We start from the raw sequence: 21,670 nt of genomic DNA on the forward strand, positions 1-21,670 counted from the left end.
CCTAAGGGATGATTGGACGATACCATCTATGGGAGGGGGTTGGGGCGATACCACCTTAAGGGTGCGAGGGGGGGGGGTGGCAAAGAACTGAGACTTGGAAGGTGCCACGCGGCGGAGGCAGGCGCGTGTGGGAACCTGAAGGGACTGGACAGTCCCCCATAGCCCCACTTTCCTTCCCCAGCCGTCCTTCTGCCATGAGCGGTCTAGTGCAGACCGAGCCGCTGCTCGGGGAGCCGCCTCTGCTGGTGCGCGGCGACCCCTACTCGGTGGTGGTCCTTCTGCAGGGCTATGCGGAGCCCGAGGGGGTGGGCGACGCGGTGCGCGCCGACGGCTCCGTGACGTTGGTGCTGCCTCAGGCCTGGGGCCCGGCTTCCAGCCACCGAGAGTCCCCGCCCGAGGGCGGCGGGGCGAAGACCGCCCTGGAGGAGGCGGCCCGTGGTCCCATCCTCGTAGACACCGGGGGCCCTTGGGCCCGGGACACACTCCTGGGGGCCCTGGCGCGGCAGGGCGTGGCCCCCGGAGACGTGACTCTGGTGGTGGGCACCCATGGACACTCGGATCACATCGGGAACTTGGGGCTGTTTCCCGGGGCGGCTCTGCTGGTCTCTCACGACTTCTGCCTCCCCGGGGGCCGCTACTTCCCCCACGGGCTAGGTGAGGAGCGGCCCCTGCGGCTGGGGCCGGGGCTCGAGGTGTGGGCCACGCCGGGCCATGGGGGCCAGCGGGACGTGAGCGTAGTGGTGGCGGGCACGGTCTTGGGCACCGTGGTGGTGGCGGGCGATGTGTTTGAACGCAGTGGAGACGAAGACTCGTGGCAAGCGCTGAGCGAAGACCCCGTGGCCCAGGAGCGGAGCCGGAAGAGGGTCCTAGGCACAGCGGACGTGGTTGTGCCTGGTCACGGAGCCCCCTTTAGGGTGGTCAGGGAAGCCCCTCAACCACCGAACTGACGTCCAGGAGAACAGAGGACCCAGTCGACTGAGTCGGAGGAATCAGGGGTGATGGCTTCCAGCTGTCGCAAGAAGCTGGTTTTTCCAGCAAGGACAGTCACCGATATCACTGCAACCAAACTAGGACCAAGCACTGACTCAGCCGTGTGCCACCTCTTTGGGCCTCCGTAAAATGGGAGAATGTTCTTGGGAGAGTCGTCCAAAATAAAAATAGAAAACTGTATGGAAAATCGTGCGGCCCTCATGTAAATGTGAATCATTAATAATGACAATCCTGAAATTTGGTAGTTAGCAGCTGCAGCAGGGGGACACTTTGGCCAATTGCTTATTTCTCATAAGATAGAGATTTGCTGTGAAGGTGCAGGGCATATAAGTAACACCTTAGTCATGTGATTATCATCCATCTGTTCAAGGAATATTTAACAACCTGAAAGGTTTCAAACACTGCCCTAGGTCAGGGCGATGCAACAGTGAGCAAGCTAGACAAACTCCCTGTCCCTTATGGAGATTACATTCTAGAGACAAAGACAAGTAAACAACAATAATAGTAAACCAAATAATTACAGATTGTGAATAGTGACATGAAAGAAAAGGAGGGCAAAGGGGATGGAGTGCCAAGATGGGAAGATGGCCTCTTTTATTTAAGGTCGTCAGGAAGAGCCTCTGAGGAGATGATGTTTGATCAGGGAACCAAATGAGAAGAAAGCCAACCATATGAGAATCTGGCAGTTGTGCATTCCAGGCACAGGAACAGCAGGTATAAAGGTCCTGAGGCAGGACAGCTTGACCTGCTTGAGTAGCAAGACTATGGGGTTAGAATGTAGAGTGCCAAGGAAGAGTGGCAACAAATGAGGACACAGAATTAGGCCAGGCCATCATGGACCATGGTTAAGGGTTTGGATTTATACTGAGAGAGAAGCCTTTGGCTTTTGAGCAGGCTAATGACTTGGCCTCGTTTATGTTTTAAAGTAACTACTCTTGTTCTACTAGTTCTAAAGTTCTACTCTGAGTGGAGAAGCGGTCAGAGTAGGGCAAGAATAGAATCAGCTGGACTGGTTAGGAAACTACTGCAGTCTTTCAGGCAAGAGAAGTTAGTGGCACCTGCTCTTCTCCCAGAAATGCTGTTCTGGCTGTGGCCCTCTTTACAGCTGTGCCCCAGGCCCTCCATCCACACATTGTCAGAACCCATAGAAACACTCGGGGTGGGGCAGATGAAGGAGAGGAGCAAGTCTACCTTGTTGTGGATGATGAGACACCCTGGGTGGATGCTGTGGCGGCAGGGCCAGACTGAGGGTTATTTTCCAGGCATCCACAAAGACCAGGTGGAGGTCACCAAAGGCAGCTCAGAGGAGCTGGTTAACCTAGAGGGTGAACCAGTACCTGCCATACATAGACTCGTAGTTGGTGTTGACCAGTTTGATGACCACAAGAGTGCACAGTTCCCAGGCCAACGGTGCAGCCACAGCCGCCCAGATCCCTGCCAGTCATCAGATAAAGATAAATGAAGTGAAGGTGGCGATGTGGGCACCCAGCGTCAGAACTATCATGGTGTGGGGGCCCCTGGCCAGGTTCCCCACCTTCTGGGCCACAGAGTGCGGGGAGGCCACTGGTGTGCGGAGGGAGTGTAGGGGCCAGCTGTGTGCTCACCAATGCAGCACTGTGCCCTGAGTGATCTCCATGGCCCCCTCTGATATGTGGAGTGTAGATCCAATAGCTTCAGGGCTATGAGGGGGATGAAAAGGAGGGGATGGGGGTTATAGAGAACTATGCACTTTCAACTTGTACAAATAAAAATTCCAATCCCGACTTACTTTCCATAACATGGTACTCTTGCCCATGATTCTGGTCTGGTCATCTAGAGCCAACACATCTCTTTGGCCACACTGACTGTCTCCACAATGGACAGGTCACCTAAGCTACTCCAGGCTTGGTCATCTTAGGGGTTTTGCTGGAGCTAGCGGAAAAGAAAAGTCGAGTTCTTTCCTGAAAGACTGACATGGGAGATGTATGGAAGTGTTGAATCACTATATTTACATACATCACTATATGAAGTGATGCTACACTGAAGCTAATGCTACACTGTATGTTCACTAACTGGAATTTAAACAAAAACTTAAAAAACAAAAAACAAAAACACCACACTGACCTGAGAGGATACGTCATTTGCCACCCTGTGGGAAGAGCCCATGGCGCTGGGGCCAAGTGGAGGCTGAGAATGAAGCTGAACTATAGGGGGCAGAAATGAGCAGTTAGGAGAAATAGACCCCGGGGAGAAATCTGAGTGCTGAATTCAAGCCAGATCCGCTGCTGAACTCTTGAGTCACCAGGGCTAATCAACCCCTTTGCTGCCTGAAAGGCTTTGACTGTGTTTTCAGTCACAACAAGAGGAGTCCTGGGTGGATACAAACACAGGTGGAAATGACCCATTAGAGAGGCCTCGGAAATGGTGGGAAAGCAGCATTCGAGGTGGGGCCCAGAGTGACTGTACTCTTAGAAGTTTCTTTTAGCTTCCTTCTTGTGTAAATTCTTAGGAAAACTTGACCCATATGATTAGATACTTGTATTTGCAAATATTCAGTGGCTCCACATCGCAAACTTTCTCGTCCAGTCATCTCTGAGACAAACTTTCCCCGCTCCAGTTTGGCAGGACTGCCTGCAGTCCTTCTCTCCTGCAGGCCTTTGATCCTGCTCTATTCCTGCCGGCCTCCCTCTGTTCTGTACCATCCATCGATCCAGGCTCAACTCAGCTCATCTACAGAAAAACCTCCCCTGATTTTTCCAGCTCTTCTTTAAACTCTTGCAGGGCATTCTCTGTATTATTCACTTAACATTAGATATACCCAGTGTTGATAATTTTTTCTGGAAATGTCCTCCTCTCCTCATTGTGCCCTTTGAGAGCAGAAACTGAGGAAAAAACAAAAAAACAAAAAAACTTCTCTGAATGCTCCCGAGCTTGTGTTATGTCTACAAATGCCATGTAATAGACACATGCTGTTTTTCTCAGCTCTGACTCCTTGCCCAGGACTTCAGGGTCTGTCTCTGCCCATTCTCTGGAGAAGTTCCAGTATCCTGTGCACTCTGCGAACAAAGGGGTGCCACTCAGAGCCCTCCTGTTCACCTCTTCCTATATGAAGCTCCAGGTGTCTTGCCAGAGGGCTCTGGGGCCGGGATCCCAGGGTGGTATGGGAGTTGATGGATCAAAGCTGTAGGAGGGAGAAAAACATAACAAGCTAAATAACGGGAAGCTCCCCAAAGCAAGGCTGCAGGAACCAGCCCGTCTGAGGACAAATAAGCCAGGATGCAGCCAAAGGGCCTGCCCCCACCAGCCCATCTTGGGGCCTGTCCCATGGTGGGGAAAGAAGGCTCAAAGTGTCCTCAGGAGGCTGGAAGCGTCCTCCATGACGATGAAGCCTCCAGTGACCTGGACCTGGAGCAACTCCTGGAAGATGTTGGAGAAGAGCCGGAGCAGCTGGAGGAGCCACAGTGTGGAGATGACCCTGGGGAGTTCACCACGACCTTCTTTGAGGAATAGCTGTGTGCTCCTGCCTCACCCGCTTCCACAGGAGCAGCAGAGAGAGCCCCTCAGAGGGTCCCTGAGAAGCTACTAAGTGTGGGGTTTGTTCCTCAGCTACAGGTCAATTGGCTAAAGTCACGGCTCTGCAGTTTATGTGTTAATAAAACAGGTTACCGGCTTAAGTGGTTCCATTCGTCTCTAACCACATGCTTCCCTTGGCTTCTCTCCCCGCCCCCCCACCCCCCCGCCCCGGTCCCTGTGGCATGTCCCTTTTTCTGGTGGGAGGCCGGCACAGTACAGGGATCTGGGAAGGCAGTGAGACCCAAGTCCTGGGAGGAGGCCGTCCAGAAGGGCAGGTCTGGGTTCAGACCTGGCTCAGCCACTTACTAGGTGTGTGGCCTTGAGAAAAGCACTAACCATTCTGGGTCTTCTCTTCACGCCTCCGGTGAGTGCATCCAGGACTGTATAAGGTTGTTGGTGATGCTTACATGAGTGATGCACTTAACGCGGTACATGTTATGGTAGCAGAAGTAGAATGGTTAGATAAGGGGGCAGAGTCTGGGCTCTGGGCTGGCTGCCAGTGTTTGGGGTCCCCCGCCTGGCCTGAAGGCGGTCACTGAACACCAGCACTGGAGGAGGGATCTCGGGTGTGAGCTACTTTTACAGCTCATTTTTGGCGAGAAGGAAAAGACAGAAGATGCCATCGGTTTCTCCTTAGGTGCCTTCAGGCAAATCCTACTAGTACTTTTATTTTTGTGGGCAAGGGCTGGGACGTTGAAGAGGGAATGGAAGCAGATGGCTCTGTTTCTCTCTGGTCCTTGGTGGCCTTCCACACCCACTGGCTTTTGTCTGTGTCTGGCCAGGGTTATTACTAGAAGCTGTGACCTTCTGTGCAGCTTAGTCTCAGGGAGTCCCCATTCAGTCCTGCTCACTGGGCCTTTACGATAGAATACAGGGTCTCCTGCGGACTCTCCTTGGGAGGGGTGCAGGGAGGAGCTGGAGAGGGTGAAGGAGGCATAGAGGATGCTGCTGTCATCCTGCACTTCATCCTGGGGGAGAAAGAAGGAAAAGGCGGTAGACAGTGGAAGGGGAGTGGCAGCTGTTTCCCCTCCCTCCCTCCCCCTGCCGAACCTCAGGGCTAGAATGGGTGTCTATGCTGCAGCCAGTTCCTCTCCATCCTCTGCCACTGAAACCTCTGCTGTCCCCCTGCCACCATCTCCCCTCCTGTCCTTCTGAGTCTGTCTACAGCATTTCCCAAGGATCAGCCCCTGGTTCACAGACATCCCCTCCACCACCCAACACTATCCTGGGAGGTCCCATCATCGACAGGGACAGCCCTCTGAACACATGGGACTCCTATGTCCCCTCCAACTCTAGTGACCTCCACTCCACTCAGCCATACCCTGGACTCCTTTTTATCCCTGGGATTGAGAACTCTGAAATATTAAGTGCCAGCATCATTTTTATGCTACAACTTTCTTTCCTTCCAGCTCTCTTTTATCATCAGCCTGTTTGGTATATCTGTGTTTTGACCCCCTGAAATCTTGTCCCTTAATAATCCACTTTCTTTTGGGCTGTCCAAGCTCCCTGCTCATCCTCTACTCTCTACTCCTGCCCTTTCACTAGCTCCTTGACCGCCTGTGTTCCTCTGTCCTTATGCCACACTTAGCTGACACAGCTCTAATTCTGGATGTGGCTGATGGCAGAGAATGCTATTAGCTTACCTAATATCCATTCATTTCTTCTTATTCAGCTACAGAACCTTGATTTTATTTGGGGTGGCAGTGTGCTGCCCTACTGACAGATGTGGGACATAGTACATCCTAGCCAGTAAGATTCAAGGGGAAGTTGTGGGTAGGGTTTTCAGGAAGACTCTTTAAAATGAGGACAGACAGCTGTGGCATAGTCTTTTTTTTTTTTTTTTTTTTTCCTTTCTTCCTTCCTCCTGTTTCCTGTCTGGATTCAGAAATAATGGCTGGACTCTGAGCAGCCATCTTGGATCATGAGGCAACCTTCAGGATAAAAGCCAGTAGCCATAACAGTGAGCAGGAAGATAGAAGCCTGACTGCCTAAGGACAGTGTCCTCTGCTATCTGCTTCCTCATCCTTTTATATGAGGGAAAACAATAAACTCAGTCTTATTTAAGCCCTGTTACTTTTGGTCTCTAGTGCCAGCAGGCGAACATAACTCCTAATGAACAAGTCCCAGAGGGTTCTAACCTGCATGAGGAAAAACATGAGGCGATGCCTTTACAGAGTTTATGGCTTCTCATCTGAGTTGAATCCTTAAATACTGTCTTCTGTATCCTCAGTGACTATGTCATGTTTTTCTTCATCTCCAACCCTCATCCTCAGTCTAGAGACAACCACTGTGATTTTTCCTCTGCAGAATTAAAAACAATTTGCATATATTTGAGTTTACCAATATTTTTATTCATGGCTCTTAGGTTTTATGTTATATTTAGGGAGATCATCTCTACTCCATGGTTATAAAATAGTCTCACGTGCTTTATTCTGATGCTAGGGTTCTTCCCCTCCCCCCCATGCTGTCCACCCCCCATTTAACTCTTTGATTGATCTCCATGGAATTTATTTTGGTGCAAATTATGAGATAACATTTTCTCAGATGGCTGCTCAATTGTTCCCTCACCATGTATTGAATTACTCATCTTTCCCCATTGATTAGAAATGCCAATTTTTAACCTACTAAATTCCTGAATATATTTTGACCTATTTTGTCCTGCCTATATTTGGGCTTTTCTCTTTTAATACATTGGTTTATCTGTGTATGAATATGACAGCATCGAATCATTTTAATTATTGCAGCTTAATAATTACAAGTGCTAGTGCTCACATAGTCCTTATTCTGTGCCAGGATCTGTTCTCAGCGAATTACATTTAATTGTCGTGACAACCCCCAGGGTGAGTACTATTATTATTCTCATTTTACCGATGAGTAAGTTGAGGCACAGAGTAATACAACCATTGCACTAGAGTTTCCCCAGCCAGGATTTGAGGGCAGGCAGTCTAGATTCTATGCTGCTCACCTCTGTGCTTTAATATCTGATAGGGCTAATCTCCTCTCACTGAAATCTTTCTCTAGAGGAATTTCAAATCAGTATTGGAGGGTGTTGGGGTGTAAATAATTAATGCCTCTAGCCCTGTCCTCTTTTTTTAATTAAAAGTTTTTTTATTTTAGGGGTGGGAGGGGCAGAGGGAGAGAGAGAGAGAAAGAGAGAGAGAGAAAGAGAGAGAGAGAGAGAGGGAGAGAATCTTAAGCAGCCTCCATGCTCAGTGCAGAACCCAACACAGGGCTTGAACCCACAACCCCGAGACCATGACCTAAGCTGAAACCAAGAGTGGGACGATCAGCTGACTGAGCCACCCAGGTACCCCTAGCCCTGTCCTTTTAGGTGTAAATGCATACACTCAAATTTCTGATGAACATCTCTGCTCAGATGCCACACAGGTATGTCTAACATGTCTCAAGCTAAAGAAGCATTGTTCTCCCCACAACATGGTCTTTGAACTCCTGTGTTCTATAATTTGCTTGTCGGTTTCACCCAAGTTCTTCCCACTCCCTTGCCCCTACACCAGCCTGATCACCAAGTCTTACCAGTTTTCTCTCTTGAACTCTTCCAGGGTCTGGCTCTATCCCTCCACCCACACTGCCACTGCATTAGATTGGCCTGGCCCACCTCTGGCACCTCTACCCCATACTTATGTATCTGCATGGCGAACTGTTTCATGTTGCCTCTGGGAGCAGAAGCTCTTGGGTGTGATTTACGAGGTTCTCTTCCCATCTCCAGCCTCCTCCACAGCACGGAGCTGCTTAGAGTTCCCCCACTGCTTTCCCGTACCTGCGTGGACAGTGATGTCTTCACCACCCTCACCACTTGCCTGGCTAATTCTCTTATACTCTTTGAGACTTTTTGTAGTGTCACTTCCTATGGGAAGCTCTCTGTGATTCCCCTCCAATGTCCTAGACTACCACAGTTCTTTCCAAATGAGGTAGTCACCCCCTTTCCTCTCCCTCTTCCACTGAGTTCCTTGAAAGCAGGACCTACCCTTTATTTACATTTGTGTCTCCAATTGTAAGCCAGACCCTGGGGGTGCCTGGGTGGCTTAGTTGGTTAAGCATCTGACTTTGGCTCAGGTTATGATCTCATGGTTTGTGAGTTCAAGCCCTGCATTGGGCTCTGTGCTGACAGCTTGGAGCCTGGAGCCTGCTTTGGATTCTGTGTCTCCCTTTCTCTCTGCCCCTTCCCCACTTGTGCTGTTTCTCTCTCAAAATGAAATGAGTATTAAAAAAAAATTATAAGCCAGACCCTGGAAGATAGGTCTTCAACCAATGCTTGCTGAGCTGAACCAACTTCCTTTCCCTTCTGCTCTCTTCTTACTCTTCCCAAGGCTGACCCTCCCCTCCCCATGAACCAAAAGGTGAGAATTGATGGGAAATGATTAAGTTAAGAGACAAAAACTATAAAATGATCAGATTTGTGGGGAGGGATTGGTCTGGAGCAGTGGTTCTCAAACTGGATCACACACGGACACCACTTGATAAGACCTTGAGAAATGCAGATTCCCAAACCCAGACCTAGATACCTGCAGGGATCTGCATTTTCTAACCTGCACCTGCGGTCATTCTGAGGCGGGTGGGTTCTGAGAATCACTCCAGTTGGGAAGGTTGGTGGGGAGCATGGCCCAGAAAAACTTACCTTTGCTTCTCTTCCACCAGAGGTAGACAACCAGTCCCAAAATTGCAGTTTTGAATACAGCAATGGGCAGTGCCACCTTGACCATGGTTTCCATATTCATGTCCCTTGTGGTGGTGGTGACAGTGGTGGTAGGGCCCTTGGTGATTGTGGTCATCTGGGCAGCTGAGAAGACACGAGAATTTAGCAGATTCCCCCTCAGAGGCCTGGAGGTATCTGGATGAAACTTAAATCTTGTCCCTAGTGTGGGGAATATTGGGGGTGGGGAGCAACTCTCTGAAGCTCTCACACAGGATGGAGGTGATGAATCCACATCACTCAGTTTAAATCCTGACTCTACCTCTGATCAGTGCTGTGACCTCAGAACCTCATTTCATCCCTGACAAACAGGGATCACTAAATCCACAGGAACAAAAAATACTTTTTATTGTAAAATATACATAACAAGACTTACCATTTTAGCCATATGTAAGTGTACAGTTAAGTGGCATTAAATTTCTTCATGTTCTTGTACAACTATCACTGCTATCCTTCTCCAGAGGTTTTTAATTTTCCCAAAATGAAACTCTGTGTATCCATTAGACACTCCTTACCCCCTGGCCCCACCACTGGCATCCACTGTTCTGTAGATGCTGCTTTTAGACAACAGGCTTGATAAATGGAAACTGATCAAGGCAAAATGACCACATGGACTCCCTGGCTGAATCCAGACAGACCCATCAGGTGACCTCAAAATATCCATAGGCCCTAACTGACCAATGGGCTACATACAACCAGGCACAATGACCCAAAAAAGGGAAAATTCCATATATCATCACACCTCCTCACCTTCCCCGCTTTTAAAACAGCTCCTACCCGTTGCCTTGCTGCAGACAACTTTTCTTCTTCTATCCTGCCTGCTGCTCCCTTTCACTGTAGTCAGTAAAACTTCTGTCACCTTTGTTCTGCCTTGGGTGAATCCTTTCACCTGCCTGGGCCACATACTTCCACCGATCATCCCCCCACATTTGGGAGCCCCCATCTGATCGAAGAGACACCATGTTTTAGTCTGTCTATGATTTTGACTGCTCTAGGGACCGACCTCTTACAAGTGAAATCAAACAGTATTTGTCCTTTTTCAGGATTGTTCTAATCAATGAGAAAACATCTGTAAAGCACCTCTAATTTATATTGGAATGTATTAACATTTTTTTTAATGTTTTATTTATTTTTGAGGGAGAGAGAGAGAGACAGAGTACGAGCAGGGGAGGGTCAGAGAGAGGGAAAAACAGAATCCAAAGAAGGCTCCAGGCTCTGAGCTGTCAGCACAGAGCCCGACACGGGGCTCAAACTCACGAGCCATGAAATCGTGACCTGTGCCAAAGTCAGACACTTAACCGACTGAGCCACCCAGGCGCTCCTGGAATGTATTTTTAAGGCTAAATTAATATGTAAGACTTACAAACAGATTGTACCTTCTTTTAATGGACCATTAAAAAATTGATCAAATCCAAAGGAAAAAAATCCCATTTGAATAAAATCTTCAGGTTAGTGTGGACCAAATTCACTATTCACTCTTATTAGAAATGAAGAGTAAAAGGGTAAAATACCATTCCTCAGTTGAGAATTTAAAATTTTAAAAATTTCTTAATCAGGGGCTCCTGGGTGGCTCAGTTGGTTAAGCGTCCGACTTCAGCTCAGGTCATGATCTCACGGTTCGTGGGTTCGAGCCCGGCATTGGGCTTTGTGCTGACAGCTCAGAGCCTGGAGCCTGCTTCGGATTCTGTGTCTCCCTCTCCCTCTGTCCCTCCCCCGCTCATTCTCTCTCTCTCTCTCAAAAATAAACATTAAAAAAATTAAAAATTACTTAATCAAAGAAACATATAGAAGATAACATAATTACTTAATCAAAGAAACTGCCATGCTAGATAATATAAAAACAATATTAATGCATATAAACGCTAAAGCTACACTCAAAGTTAAATTTATAGCACTAAATACTTCCGTAATTTTAAATATGGAGACATTTTTTAAATGAATGAAATAGTTCCCAAAGAAAAAATACCAAAAACAGAGAGAAGTTGGCTTTCTCTGAGAAGGAAACAGAGGAAGAATGTAATGAGAAGCTATGTAGGAGTAAATTTATGGGAAACAGGACAGCATTAGGTGTAATAAATGTGGGCAGTGGTTATTTAGGGAAAAAACAAACAGGCAAACATGAAATTTTTCCAAACCTAACAACAAAAAAGTGTTGAAACTATGAGTTAGTGTATGCTCCACTATAGACTGATAAATCTAAAAACCTCTCGGAAGTGGATGATTTTATAAAACAAACAAAACATTTAAAAAATATGTTTAAGATGGGTGGGGTGCCTGGGTGGCTTAGTTGGTTAAGCGTCTGACTTTGGCTCAGGTCATGATCTTGCGGTTTGTGAGTGTGAGCCCCATGTCGGGCTCTGTGCTGACAGCTCAGAGCCTGGAGCTGCTTCGGATCCTATATCTCCCACTCTGTCTGGCCTCCCCTGCTCGTGCTCTGTCTCTCAAAAATAAATAAATAAAATAAATAAATAAATGTTAAAAAGATATGTTTAAGAAATAGCATAAAAACTTTAACTCAAGACTAGTCAGAGATGAAATTAAGAACACTATTAATTCCCTTTTATAAAGATTCTAAGCTCAGGAAGTTTTATGGGTAAACTCTTGGAAAAAGTCAAGGAACAGATAATTCCTAAACAGAAGGTTTCAGAACACAGAGAAATGGAAAACTTTGAAACTCTTTTTTAAAATTTTTTAAATTAAAAAAAAAATTTTAAGTTTATTTATTTTGAGACAGACAAAGACAGAGTGAGTGGGGGAGGGGCAGAGGGAGAGGAAGAGAGAGAGAAAATCCCATGGAGGCTCCACACTGTCAGCACAGAGCCTGATGTGGGGCTTGAACTCAGGAAACCGTGAGATCATGACTTGAGCCGAAACCAAGAGGCAGATGCTTACCCCATTGAGCCACCCTGGCCCCCCCAAATTTTTTTATTTGAGAGACAGAGAGAGAGAGAGAGAGAGAAAGAGAAAGAGAGAGAGAGAGAGAGAAACTCTTAAGCAGGTTCCACACTCAGCATGAAGCCTGATATGGGGCTCAATGCAGGGCTAGATCCCAAGACCCTGGGATCATGACCTAAGTCCAAATCAAAATTTGGAAGCTCAACCAGCTGAGCCACCCTGGTGCCCCAAATTTTGCAATCCTATGTCACTTTGCAAATCTAAATCTTGTAATATGAGAATGCTGAGGTTATTCTCAATAATTTTTAAAAATGCAGATTAAAATAAGAAGCCATTGGGGGTGTTGTTTACTTGCTTGTTTTTACTGATCCAAGTAGAGGGACCCACCCAGTATTGGCACTACAGGAAAATGGATAGGTTGGCATTGCATTTGGGAATATCTATCAAAATGCAAAATGCCCAGGCATGCCTTTGACCCAGTAATTTCAGTGCTAGGAATTTATCCTGTGGAAATACTGGACAAGTCGTCAAAGGCCTGTGTTTAAGGGTGTTCTTTGCAGCTTTGTGTTGTGTCAACAACCTAAATGTCTTTTTTTTTTTTAAACTTTATTTATTTTTGAGAGAGAGAGAGAGAGAGAGAGAGAGAGAGAGAGAAGGTGTGAGTGGGGGAGGGGCAGAGAGTGAGGGAGAGGAAGAGAATCCCAAACAGGCTCCACACTGTCGGAACACAGCCTGACACCGGGCTCAAACCCACGAACCGTGAGATCATGGCCTGATCCGAAGTTGGACCCTCACGTGGCTGAGCCACCCAGGCACCCCCAACCTAAAGTCTTTAAATAGGAAACTGAATAAGTACATTATGATACATTACCGCAAGGGGACGCCCTGCAGCCTTTTTTAAAAAGGCATAACTGGGTGCACTGGGGGACTCAGTCACTTAAGCCTCACACTCTTAATTTCAGCTCAGGTCAGTGTGTCATGGTCGGTCCTGAGATCAAGCGCCATGTCGGACTCCATGCTGAGTGTGGAACTTGCTCAGGGTTCTTTTTCTCCTTCTCTCTGCCCCTTCCCCGCTCACACTCTTTATCTCAAAATAAATAAATAAACATTAAAAACACATTTCTTTTTATTACTTTCCTATATTTTTTAATATGAGCATGAATATCCAATTAATTGTATTAACTGAAAAATTAATTTATTGGGGTGCCTGGGTGGCTCAGTCGGTTAACCTTCCGACTTTGGTTCAGGTCATGATCTCACGGTTCATGAGTTCGAGCCCCATATGGGGCTCTGTGCTGACAGCTCACAGCCTGCAACCTGCTTCAGGTTCTGTGTTTCCCTCTCTCTCTGCCCCTCCCCTGCTTATGCTCTCTCTCTTTCTCAAAATGAAATAAACATTAAAAAAAATGTTTTTTAAAGAAAAATTAATTTATTGATGAAAAATTCATAGTAAATGTGACCGAACTGAGAAATGAGGAAAGTTGGAGGATCAGGGAAGGAGGAAGAGGGGTCTGGGGAGAGGGAAACCTCTCAAAAAAGGCCATTTAAGGGAATATGGAGGAGGTGCCAGAAATAGAAATCCAACGCTGTCTTGCTAAATTCAGGTTGTGAGCCACTTTCTATTTGCTCTGAAACCAGCACGGTGGCCAGATGGGACAGTGGTTTACCAAGGGTGGGGGCACGGAGAGTGTCCTTCCACCTAGGAGTAGTGATACGTTGTTAGAATTGTCAGTGCAAGTGATTATAAAGAGCAGACCTGGGGTTTTTAGTTTTTAAGGAATATTTCTACAGATAATATCTACAGACAGTGCATCCCCTAGTGCCTGCTCCTGGGAAGGGCTCCCTCCCCAACTGCTCTGGAGACCGACAAACCTAGGTTCAAGTTCCCAAGGCCTGCTGGGTAACATGGGAAGATCTGCTGCTGTAACACATCCCGTTCCTGGGTTAAAATAGGTGAAGACAGCAATAGGATCAGGTCAGCTGTGAAGCTGAGCAGCTACTAGGTTAAGAGTGGAGGCTCTGGGGTTAAACGGGGTTCAAGTCCTGCCTGCGCCATGCGTGTGGCTTTGGGCAGGCGTTTAGGCTCTTTGAGCCTCAGTTTCCCTATCTGTAACAGGAAGATAAGAGCAGTGCCTACTGTTACTGTGGGGTCGCGGGGAAGATTGTTAACCAGGGTGACGTACACCTAGTTGTTCAACCTGACACAGTGCATGGTAAGCGGCAGCCGCCATATTTCTGCTGTCGATGGCATGTCTCAAAGGCCAGGATGGAGGAGCAAGATCGGAGTGGACAGTGGGGACGGTGCAGGCAGAGGTGGGGACCAGAGGTGGGGGGGGGCAAGGAGGGTAAAGAGGATGGAGGCAGGGGAAGAGGGGGGTGGGAAAGGAGAGGAGGGAAGGGGCTGGGGCAGGGAGCATCGTGGGCCAGGTTCCGAGGAGCAGAGCAGGAGAAGGACGCGGCGAGGGCGGGGGGGGGGGGGACTGGGAAAAAAGGTAATGGGGTGTGGCCAGGGGACAGGGGTCTTGGGTCATGATTGGGTACCTGCTATGTGTGCTGGGTTGAGCCCGCGACTGTGGGGAGACACAAGACTGGGGGCTGGCAGGGGCTACTCACAGGGACACAGGACAAAGGGAAGGCAGACCACGCCCTGAAGAAGTCAAGTCCACCTGGACAGCGTGGGGTGAGGGGAGGGAGGCAAGACTGGAGGCCCAGCTTGAAGCAAGAAGGGAGGATTCCTGGGCAGCCTGGAAGGTGCTGAGGCTGGGGGACCGGGGTGGGGACTGGCTCCGGAGGGGGCAGTGAGGGGGATGGGCAAGGAAGCCCAGGCAGCCCAGGTTTGGGGAGATCCAGGAGAAAGAGTAAAGTTGGCAGAGGCCTGGGGAGGGGAGAGGGGTGGGGAGAGGAGTTTGAGAGAAGGGGTAAGCAGGAAGATTGGGGCCTGGGCCGGGCCTGGGCCATGCCTGGGGGATGAGGGCACCATGCAGGGTGGGTGTGGTGGCTGCCGGGCAGCTGGACTCACCGTTGGTAATGGTGAGTTTGGTCCCTGGGATGGACTGCCACACCTTTTTGCCATCTCTTAGCGTTTCCACTTGGACCCGGCAAAAGTACCTATTCTCATCTTCTTTCCGCAGGTTCCGTATACACAGGGTGCCGGAGTTCTGACCCTCTCTCAAGTCCAGGGAGATCCGGTTCTTGAAATCCTTATGGATAAAACGCTGGGTACTGTTGTAGATGACCTCTCCAGAGAAGTCTGTCCGTCTGACGGCTATACTCAGTCTGGGATCCTTGGCTAACTCCCAGCAGTAGAAGTAGGAGAAAGAGATGCAGGTGTAACCACCCTCGGGGGCTGAGAGAGACGCTGATTGGTTGATCCCAAAGTCAGTGTTTGGATTGCATTCTTTTGAGCTGCCTGGAGGAGAGAGAGGAGAGACTTTGAGCCACTGGGAGAGATGAGGACGATAACCCCAGACCTTCTGGCACCCTCACTCACAGAGCACACCAAGTGTGACAGATGGCAGGACTGGCCCTCTGGCCTGGGTGTCCCCCTTGCCGGGCTTGGGGTAGGGAGAAGGGTGAAGGGTTGGGGAGGACCTGGCACCATGGGACCAGCCCGCTGGAGCTGGGAGGCCTGGCCGGCTACCCCAGCAGACCCCTTCTCCAGCTGCCCAGCCACAGCCCTTCCTGGGGACTCCTGGCCCTCGGGGCAGAGCCAGGGTGTCCTGGACACTCACCAGCCTGCAGAGATGCCGGCAGCAGCAGCAGGGACAGCAGCAGGGACGGACCCATTGCCTCACTCTCCTCCCAGGAGAGGAGAAGCCAAGCAGCTCTGTCAAGGCCAGAGGGCAGGCCCTACAGAGGTGCCTCCTCGGGGAGTCCAGAGGAACGTGGAAAGCGTGGATCAGGTTCCTTCGGAAGAGCAAGGGAGGGTGAGCTTCCCCAAACTCGTGGGCCCCCGGAGTACCCAGCACTTCCTTTATCAATCTGGTTTCTTCTTTTTCTACATTGCAAAAGTGCCTCCCTTGTGGTCAGTGCACAGAGAGCCATGAGAAAGGCCCCCAACTTCTTTCTTCACATGGAGGGCCATAGTTCATGGCCTTTCTTCACATGGCCATGGTTCATGGTTCTTTCTTCACATGGCCACCCCACACCTTGGCCATCTGTGGCCTCGCCTCTTCCATCTCAGCTCCTGGCCACCTCTCCTCAGGAGTCAGTCTCTGTCTCTCCAGCTCTCCTTCTCACTGGCTCTCGGCATCTCCTGGCCTCTTTCTGTCGTCCAGGTGAAAGGCTGCAGCAGGACCAGTTTGGCTCTTCCAGCCAGAGGACAGGCAGCCATGAGTCTCTGCCCAGCTAACGCCTCCCCAGAGGAAGGAGGAGGGACCCACTGGTGATCAGATGGCCTCCACCCCAGCACCAGGCACCAAGGACACCCAACTTGCACCTGGCCGCTCTCCCTCCCAGCAGGGGCTCCCCTGCCCAGGACCCAGGCCTATCAGGCTCCTTCCCTCCCCTGGTCAGCTCCTTTTGTGCAGTCTCACACCATCCTTGGGGTTAAGAGGTGAGGGTGGGCCTTCTTGAGCCCATGCCTCGACCCACAGGAGGCAAGACTTGATCAACAGGCCCCTCTGTCCTCCACTCCACAGATGAGGAGACCAAGGGCTCAGAGAAGCCCTGCCTCAGGTCATGTGACCCTTGAGGCAGGTCCAGGACTCAAACTCCAGTCTCGCTGAGTCCACAGAGCCTTCTGCTCCTTCTGGATGCTCCCACCAAGTTGCACCACACAACCTTGGGCCTTGGCTCCCTTCTGGGGGGTAAGCCCCAGGAGGCTGTATTTTTATAATGCCCCTTAGGTCATTCCCTCCACAGCTGTGAGAGCCCTGGCTAATTGGGAGCCTTCCTTGAGCAGGGGGGAAATAAGGCCCAGAGCAGTAATGAGTCACCCTCCGGACGGTCCCTGGACCGTCTCCAATCGAGGGCACTGCCAACCTGTGACTGCTGGTGGGTGGGGATGAGATACTGGGGCTGAGACCATTGGTGACTCTCTGTGCTGGTTTTAGGAGGCTCAGCTCCCTCCCTCCCCAGAATGAGGTTGGCATTGGCTTACTCAGTAGATGGTGGGGATTGGAGAACATGATTTCATCACAGGAAGTGGCCTCATCTTCTGGAGGCCGAAGCAAGAAGACCAGCTTCCTTTCTCAGTTGCTTCCTGAGTTCTAATTTTCCCCCACGCTTCTCCCAGGGCCTTCCAGGCAGCCCCTGCCCTGTCCCTGTGTCTGCATTTCTTGCACTTCCTCCTAGGCTCCAGGAGACAGGTTCTGCATTTTCATGGAATCCCCTTCTCTGAGCCAGGCCCTAAACATCCATTGCCTCATTTTCAGCCCTACAACATTGGGTGGTGGATTTGTTGTTTTCTATTTTCACCATCAGGAAACTGAGGCACCATCAGGAAGCAGCCTTAATGTCATGGAGTCCACTGGGCTGTGAAAGACATTTGGGTGAATGGTGACAGCTGGAAAGGTGGACAGAAGAGAGGACAAAGGACCGACTGCCTTTTTGGGAGTTCCTCTAGAGGGTGGCCTGCCCTGTCTGAGGGGTGACACCTGAATTTTATTCCCACCTTACCTCCCTGGCTGTGGAACCTGGCTGGACAGTCTCTTCTTTGCCAGGTCACCCAAGGAGGGGGCTGGACCCCACTAGGGGGTGCCCCAGCCCCTTCTGTTGGGCAGTGTGGCATGTTTACTCAACAGGCTCTGGGTCACTTTGGCAGAGTACCTGTCGCCCAGGTGCCTCAGGCCCTGCCTCTCCCATATACGATCTCCCTAGATGCAAGCTGCACATTCCATGCCATGTTCAAGCCCCTGGTCCCAGTGGGATCCCTATGACACTTGAAATTAGGAGACATGATTTCTGCTCACATATGGTGTGTGGTCTTTGTGTTTGTTCATCCTCCCTGTCCTGGTAGCATCCTCCCTGTCCTGGATGGGCAGAGCCTAAATGCAGCTTTTTAGCCCAGGGGGTGGCTGTGGGGGAGGGGTCAGGAGTGTGATCAGAAACAGGGACAGAGTGAGGACTATGAGCTGTGGATCACAATTTGAGAATAGGGCCTTAGATCTTCCTCCAAGTTCTACTAAGTTTCTGTTCTCCCTTCTTCATTGGCCACATCTGTCACTGTTCCAGTCCCTTCCCCGTCCATGGCACCTCACCCCGCTCCTCTTTTCCCCCCAAGATCAGGAGTAAGGCAAAGAGGTCTGCTCTCACTGCCCCCATTCATTGTGATGGACGTTCTAGCTCATGCAATAAGGCAAGACAAATAGGTAAAATTGTTCTGTGTTTTCTGAGAATCTGTATTTATGTATTTGGCATTCATTCATCACATGGCAATTGTATTAACTTTTTTTTTTTTTTTTAATTGTCTGCATTCTTGATGCTCTGGCACTTGTGGCCTTGCTGACTGGGGAGAGATGGCCCCTCCCAAGGCTAGCCTATTCTTAGAACTTGCAAAGGGCTTTCCTAGGAGCATGTCTCTCATATGCAAACTAATCCATGGGGCCCATACTCTAAACCACTTCCTTTATCTAACTTTCACACACCAGGCCAGTATTTCTTCTGCCCTGAGTCAACCCTGTGCTGGATTCCAGGCAACTAGCGATAGCAGTTGTAGCCCAAAGCCCACCAATCCTAAGGTGTTTCCCCTTCTTTGCCATGTCTTGCCTGGTGAAAACACGATAAAGTCTGTGGTCTATGCTTTCCGCTTGTTCTTGCCTCTACCTCCTCTAGTGTTTCCCCAGGTGGCCCTCTAATGACATGGCGTTTTCCCTTCTCTTAGGAAATAAAAATTACAGAAAATTTCCTTCAACGGCATTAGCTCTGTGTCATCACTCAGTCACCTCTACAATTAAAATCTTGCATGTACAACAATCAATACAAAATGCATCCAGATTGAAAAGGAAGAAGTAAGAACTGTCCTTATTTATAGATGACTTGACTGGTTATGTAGAAAATCCAGTGGAATCTACAAAAGAGCTAATAGAGGGGCGCCTGGGTGGCTCAGTCGGTTAAGCATCCGACTTCAGCTCAGGTCGTGATCTCACAGTCCGCGAGTTCGAGACCCGTGTCGGGCTCTGTGCTGACAGCTCAGAGCCTGGAGCCTGCTTTGGATTCTGTGTCTTCTTCTCTTTCTGCCCCTCCCCTGCTCATGCTCTGTCTCTCTCTGTCTCAAAAATAAATAAAAACATTAAAAAAAAATTCAAAAGAGCTAATAGAGTTACAAGTGATTTAAGCAAGTTTGCAGGATACAAGAGCAATATGCAGAAATATTATTGTGTTTTATATGCTAATAACAAAGAATTGGAAATTGAAAAAAAAACATTTATAATCACATCACCAGTATGAAATACTTAGGAGTAAATATGGCAAGATCTGTACATTGATAACCACAAAATTTGCTGAGAGAAATTGAAGAAGACTAATAAATTCTTCTATGAGAGGACTCAATACTATTAAGATGTCAAGTTTCCCCAAATTAATCTGTAGCTTTAACACACTCTTAACCAAAATCCCAGTAGGCTTTTTTGCCGAAACTAACAAGTCAACTCTGAAATTCCTAAAGTGGGGCGACTGGGTGGCTCAGTCAGTTAAGCGTCTGACTCTTGATCTTGGCTTAGGTCATGATCGCAGGCTTCATGGAATCAAGCCCTGCGCTGGGCTCTGCACTGACAGCGTGGAGCCTACTTAGGATTCTCTCTCTCCCTCCCTTTCTCTGCCTCTCCCTTGCTTGTGCGCGCGCTCTCTCTCTCTCTTTTTCTCTCCCTCAATGAATAAATAGGCGTGCCTGGGTGGCTCAGTTGGTTAAGCATCCGACTTTTGGTTTCAGCTCAGGTCATGATCTCAGGGTTCACGAGTTCAAGTCCCACACAGGGCTCTGCACTGACGGTGCAGAGCCTGCTTGGGATTCTCTCTCTGCCCCCCCCCCCCCATCTCTCTCTCTCTCTCTCTCTCTCAAAATAAATTTAAAAAATAAAACAAACAAACAAACATTAAAAAAAATTTCCCAAAGCAGTTCAAGGACCGAGGCCAATCAAAACAACTTTGAAAATGAAAACAAAGTGGAGGATTTCTGCTATTCGACATCAGGACTTATTATAAAGCAATTGTAATCGAGATGGACAACTAGATAAATGGAAAGAACAGAATACAGAAATAGACGTAGACATATATGGTCAATTAATTCCCCACAAAGGTGCAAAGGTAATTCAGTGGAAATGTGATAGTTTAAAAAATTTTTTTAAAAAATGTTTATTCATTTTTGAGAGACAGAGAGAGACCCAGCATGAGTGGGGAAGGGGCAGAGAGAGGGAGACACAGAATCCAAGGCAGGCTCTAGTCTCTGAGCCATCAGCACAGAGCCCGACACGGGGCACGAACTCACGAACTGCAAGGTCATGACCTGAGCCGAAGTCAGTCACTCAACTGACTGAGCCACCCAGGCACCCCATGAAATGATAGTCTTTTAAACAAATGTACTAGAACTACTAGACCTCCATATGCAAAAACAAACCAAACACAACAAAACAAAACAGAAAAAAACCCACAAAAGCCCACAACAACACACAAAACACCATACCTTGATCCATTATACAAAAATTAACTGAAAACGAATGATAGGTTTAAATTTAAGACCTACGGGGTGCCTGGGTGGCACATTCCGTTAAGCATCAGACTGTTAATATTGGCTCAGGTCACGATCTCACAGTTCGTGAGATTGAGCCCCATGTTGGGCTCTGCACTGACAGCATGGAGCCTGCTTGGGATTCTTTCTCTCCCCCTCTCTCTCTGCTCCACCCCTGATCATGCATGCACGCTCTCTCTCAAAATAAATAAATAAACTAAAAAATATAAGGCCTAAAATTATATAACTCTAGAAAAAACACAGGAGTAAATGTGACCTTGGGCTAGGCAAAGATTGCTTAGATTCAACACCAAAAGCATGATCCATAAAAGAATATACTAATAAATTGCAGTTTATCAAAACTAAAAATTCTGTTCTTCAAGAGATACTATCAAGAAAATGACAAATAAAAGCTATGGACTGGGACAAAATATTTTCAAATCACATAACTGACAGAAACCTTCAATTTGATGAAACAAAATCTCAATTAAAAAAATTTTTTTTAAGGTTTGTTCATTTCTCAGAGACAGAGAGACAGAGCATGAGCAGGGGAGGGGCAGAGAGAGAGGGAGACACAGAATTTGAAACAGGCTCCAGGGTCTGAGCTGTCAGCACAGAGCCCAATGCGGGGCTCGAACTCACAGACTGCAAGATCATGACCTGAGCCGAGGTCGGACGCTTAACTGACTGAGCCACTCAGATGCCCCCCAAATCTCGATTTTAAAGGTGAGCTGAAGACTGGATTAGATGGATTCTTCATTGAAGGAGATATACAGGTAGCAGCACATGAAGAGATGTGTGACATCATTAGTCATTAGGGAAATGGAATGAAAACCACAATGGCATACCATCACATA

At 48.6% G+C, this 21,670-nt stretch overlaps 2 protein-coding genes across 3 annotated transcripts; one reads left to right on the plus strand and one right to left on the minus strand.

Moving 5' to 3' along the window:
- The first annotated feature begins 107 nt into the window (after window positions 1–107).
- Window positions 108–1,170, plus strand: MBLAC1 (metallo-beta-lactamase domain containing 1). Its single transcript, XM_007073963.3, has one exon. The coding sequence runs from the start codon at window positions 195–197 to the stop codon at window positions 945–947; it is 753 nt and encodes a 250-aa protein (XP_007074025.2). The 5' UTR covers window positions 108–194; the 3' UTR covers window positions 948–1,170.
- Window positions 1,171–5,168: 3,998 nt separating this feature from the next.
- LOC102961716 (paired immunoglobulin-like type 2 receptor beta) lies at window positions 5,169–16,107 on the minus strand. 2 transcript variants are annotated; one of them, XR_006212698.1, is made up of 5 exons: window positions 15,880–16,107; window positions 15,168–15,557; window positions 9,179–9,340; window positions 6,681–6,843; window positions 5,169–5,510 (listed from the first exon to the last, which is right to left on the minus strand). XR_006212698.1 is itself a non-coding variant. In XM_042972461.1 (4 exons), the coding sequence occupies exons 1-4, from the start codon at window positions 15,932–15,934 to the stop codon at window positions 5,506–5,508; spliced, it is 612 nt and encodes a 203-aa protein (XP_042828395.1). In that variant the 5' UTR covers window positions 15,935–16,107; the 3' UTR covers window positions 5,169–5,505. The 2 variants fall into 2 exon arrangements, 1 of the variants encoding a protein (XP_042828395.1); XM_042972461.1 differs by lacking the exon at window positions 6,681–6,843.
- Window positions 16,108–21,670: the final 5,563 nt, after the last annotated feature.

The sequence above is a fragment of the Panthera tigris genome, chromosome E3 (assembly GCF_018350195.1).
Source record: "Panthera tigris isolate Pti1 chromosome E3, P.tigris_Pti1_mat1.1, whole genome shotgun sequence".
Classification (NCBI taxonomy): domain Eukaryota; kingdom Metazoa; phylum Chordata; class Mammalia; order Carnivora; family Felidae; genus Panthera; species Panthera tigris.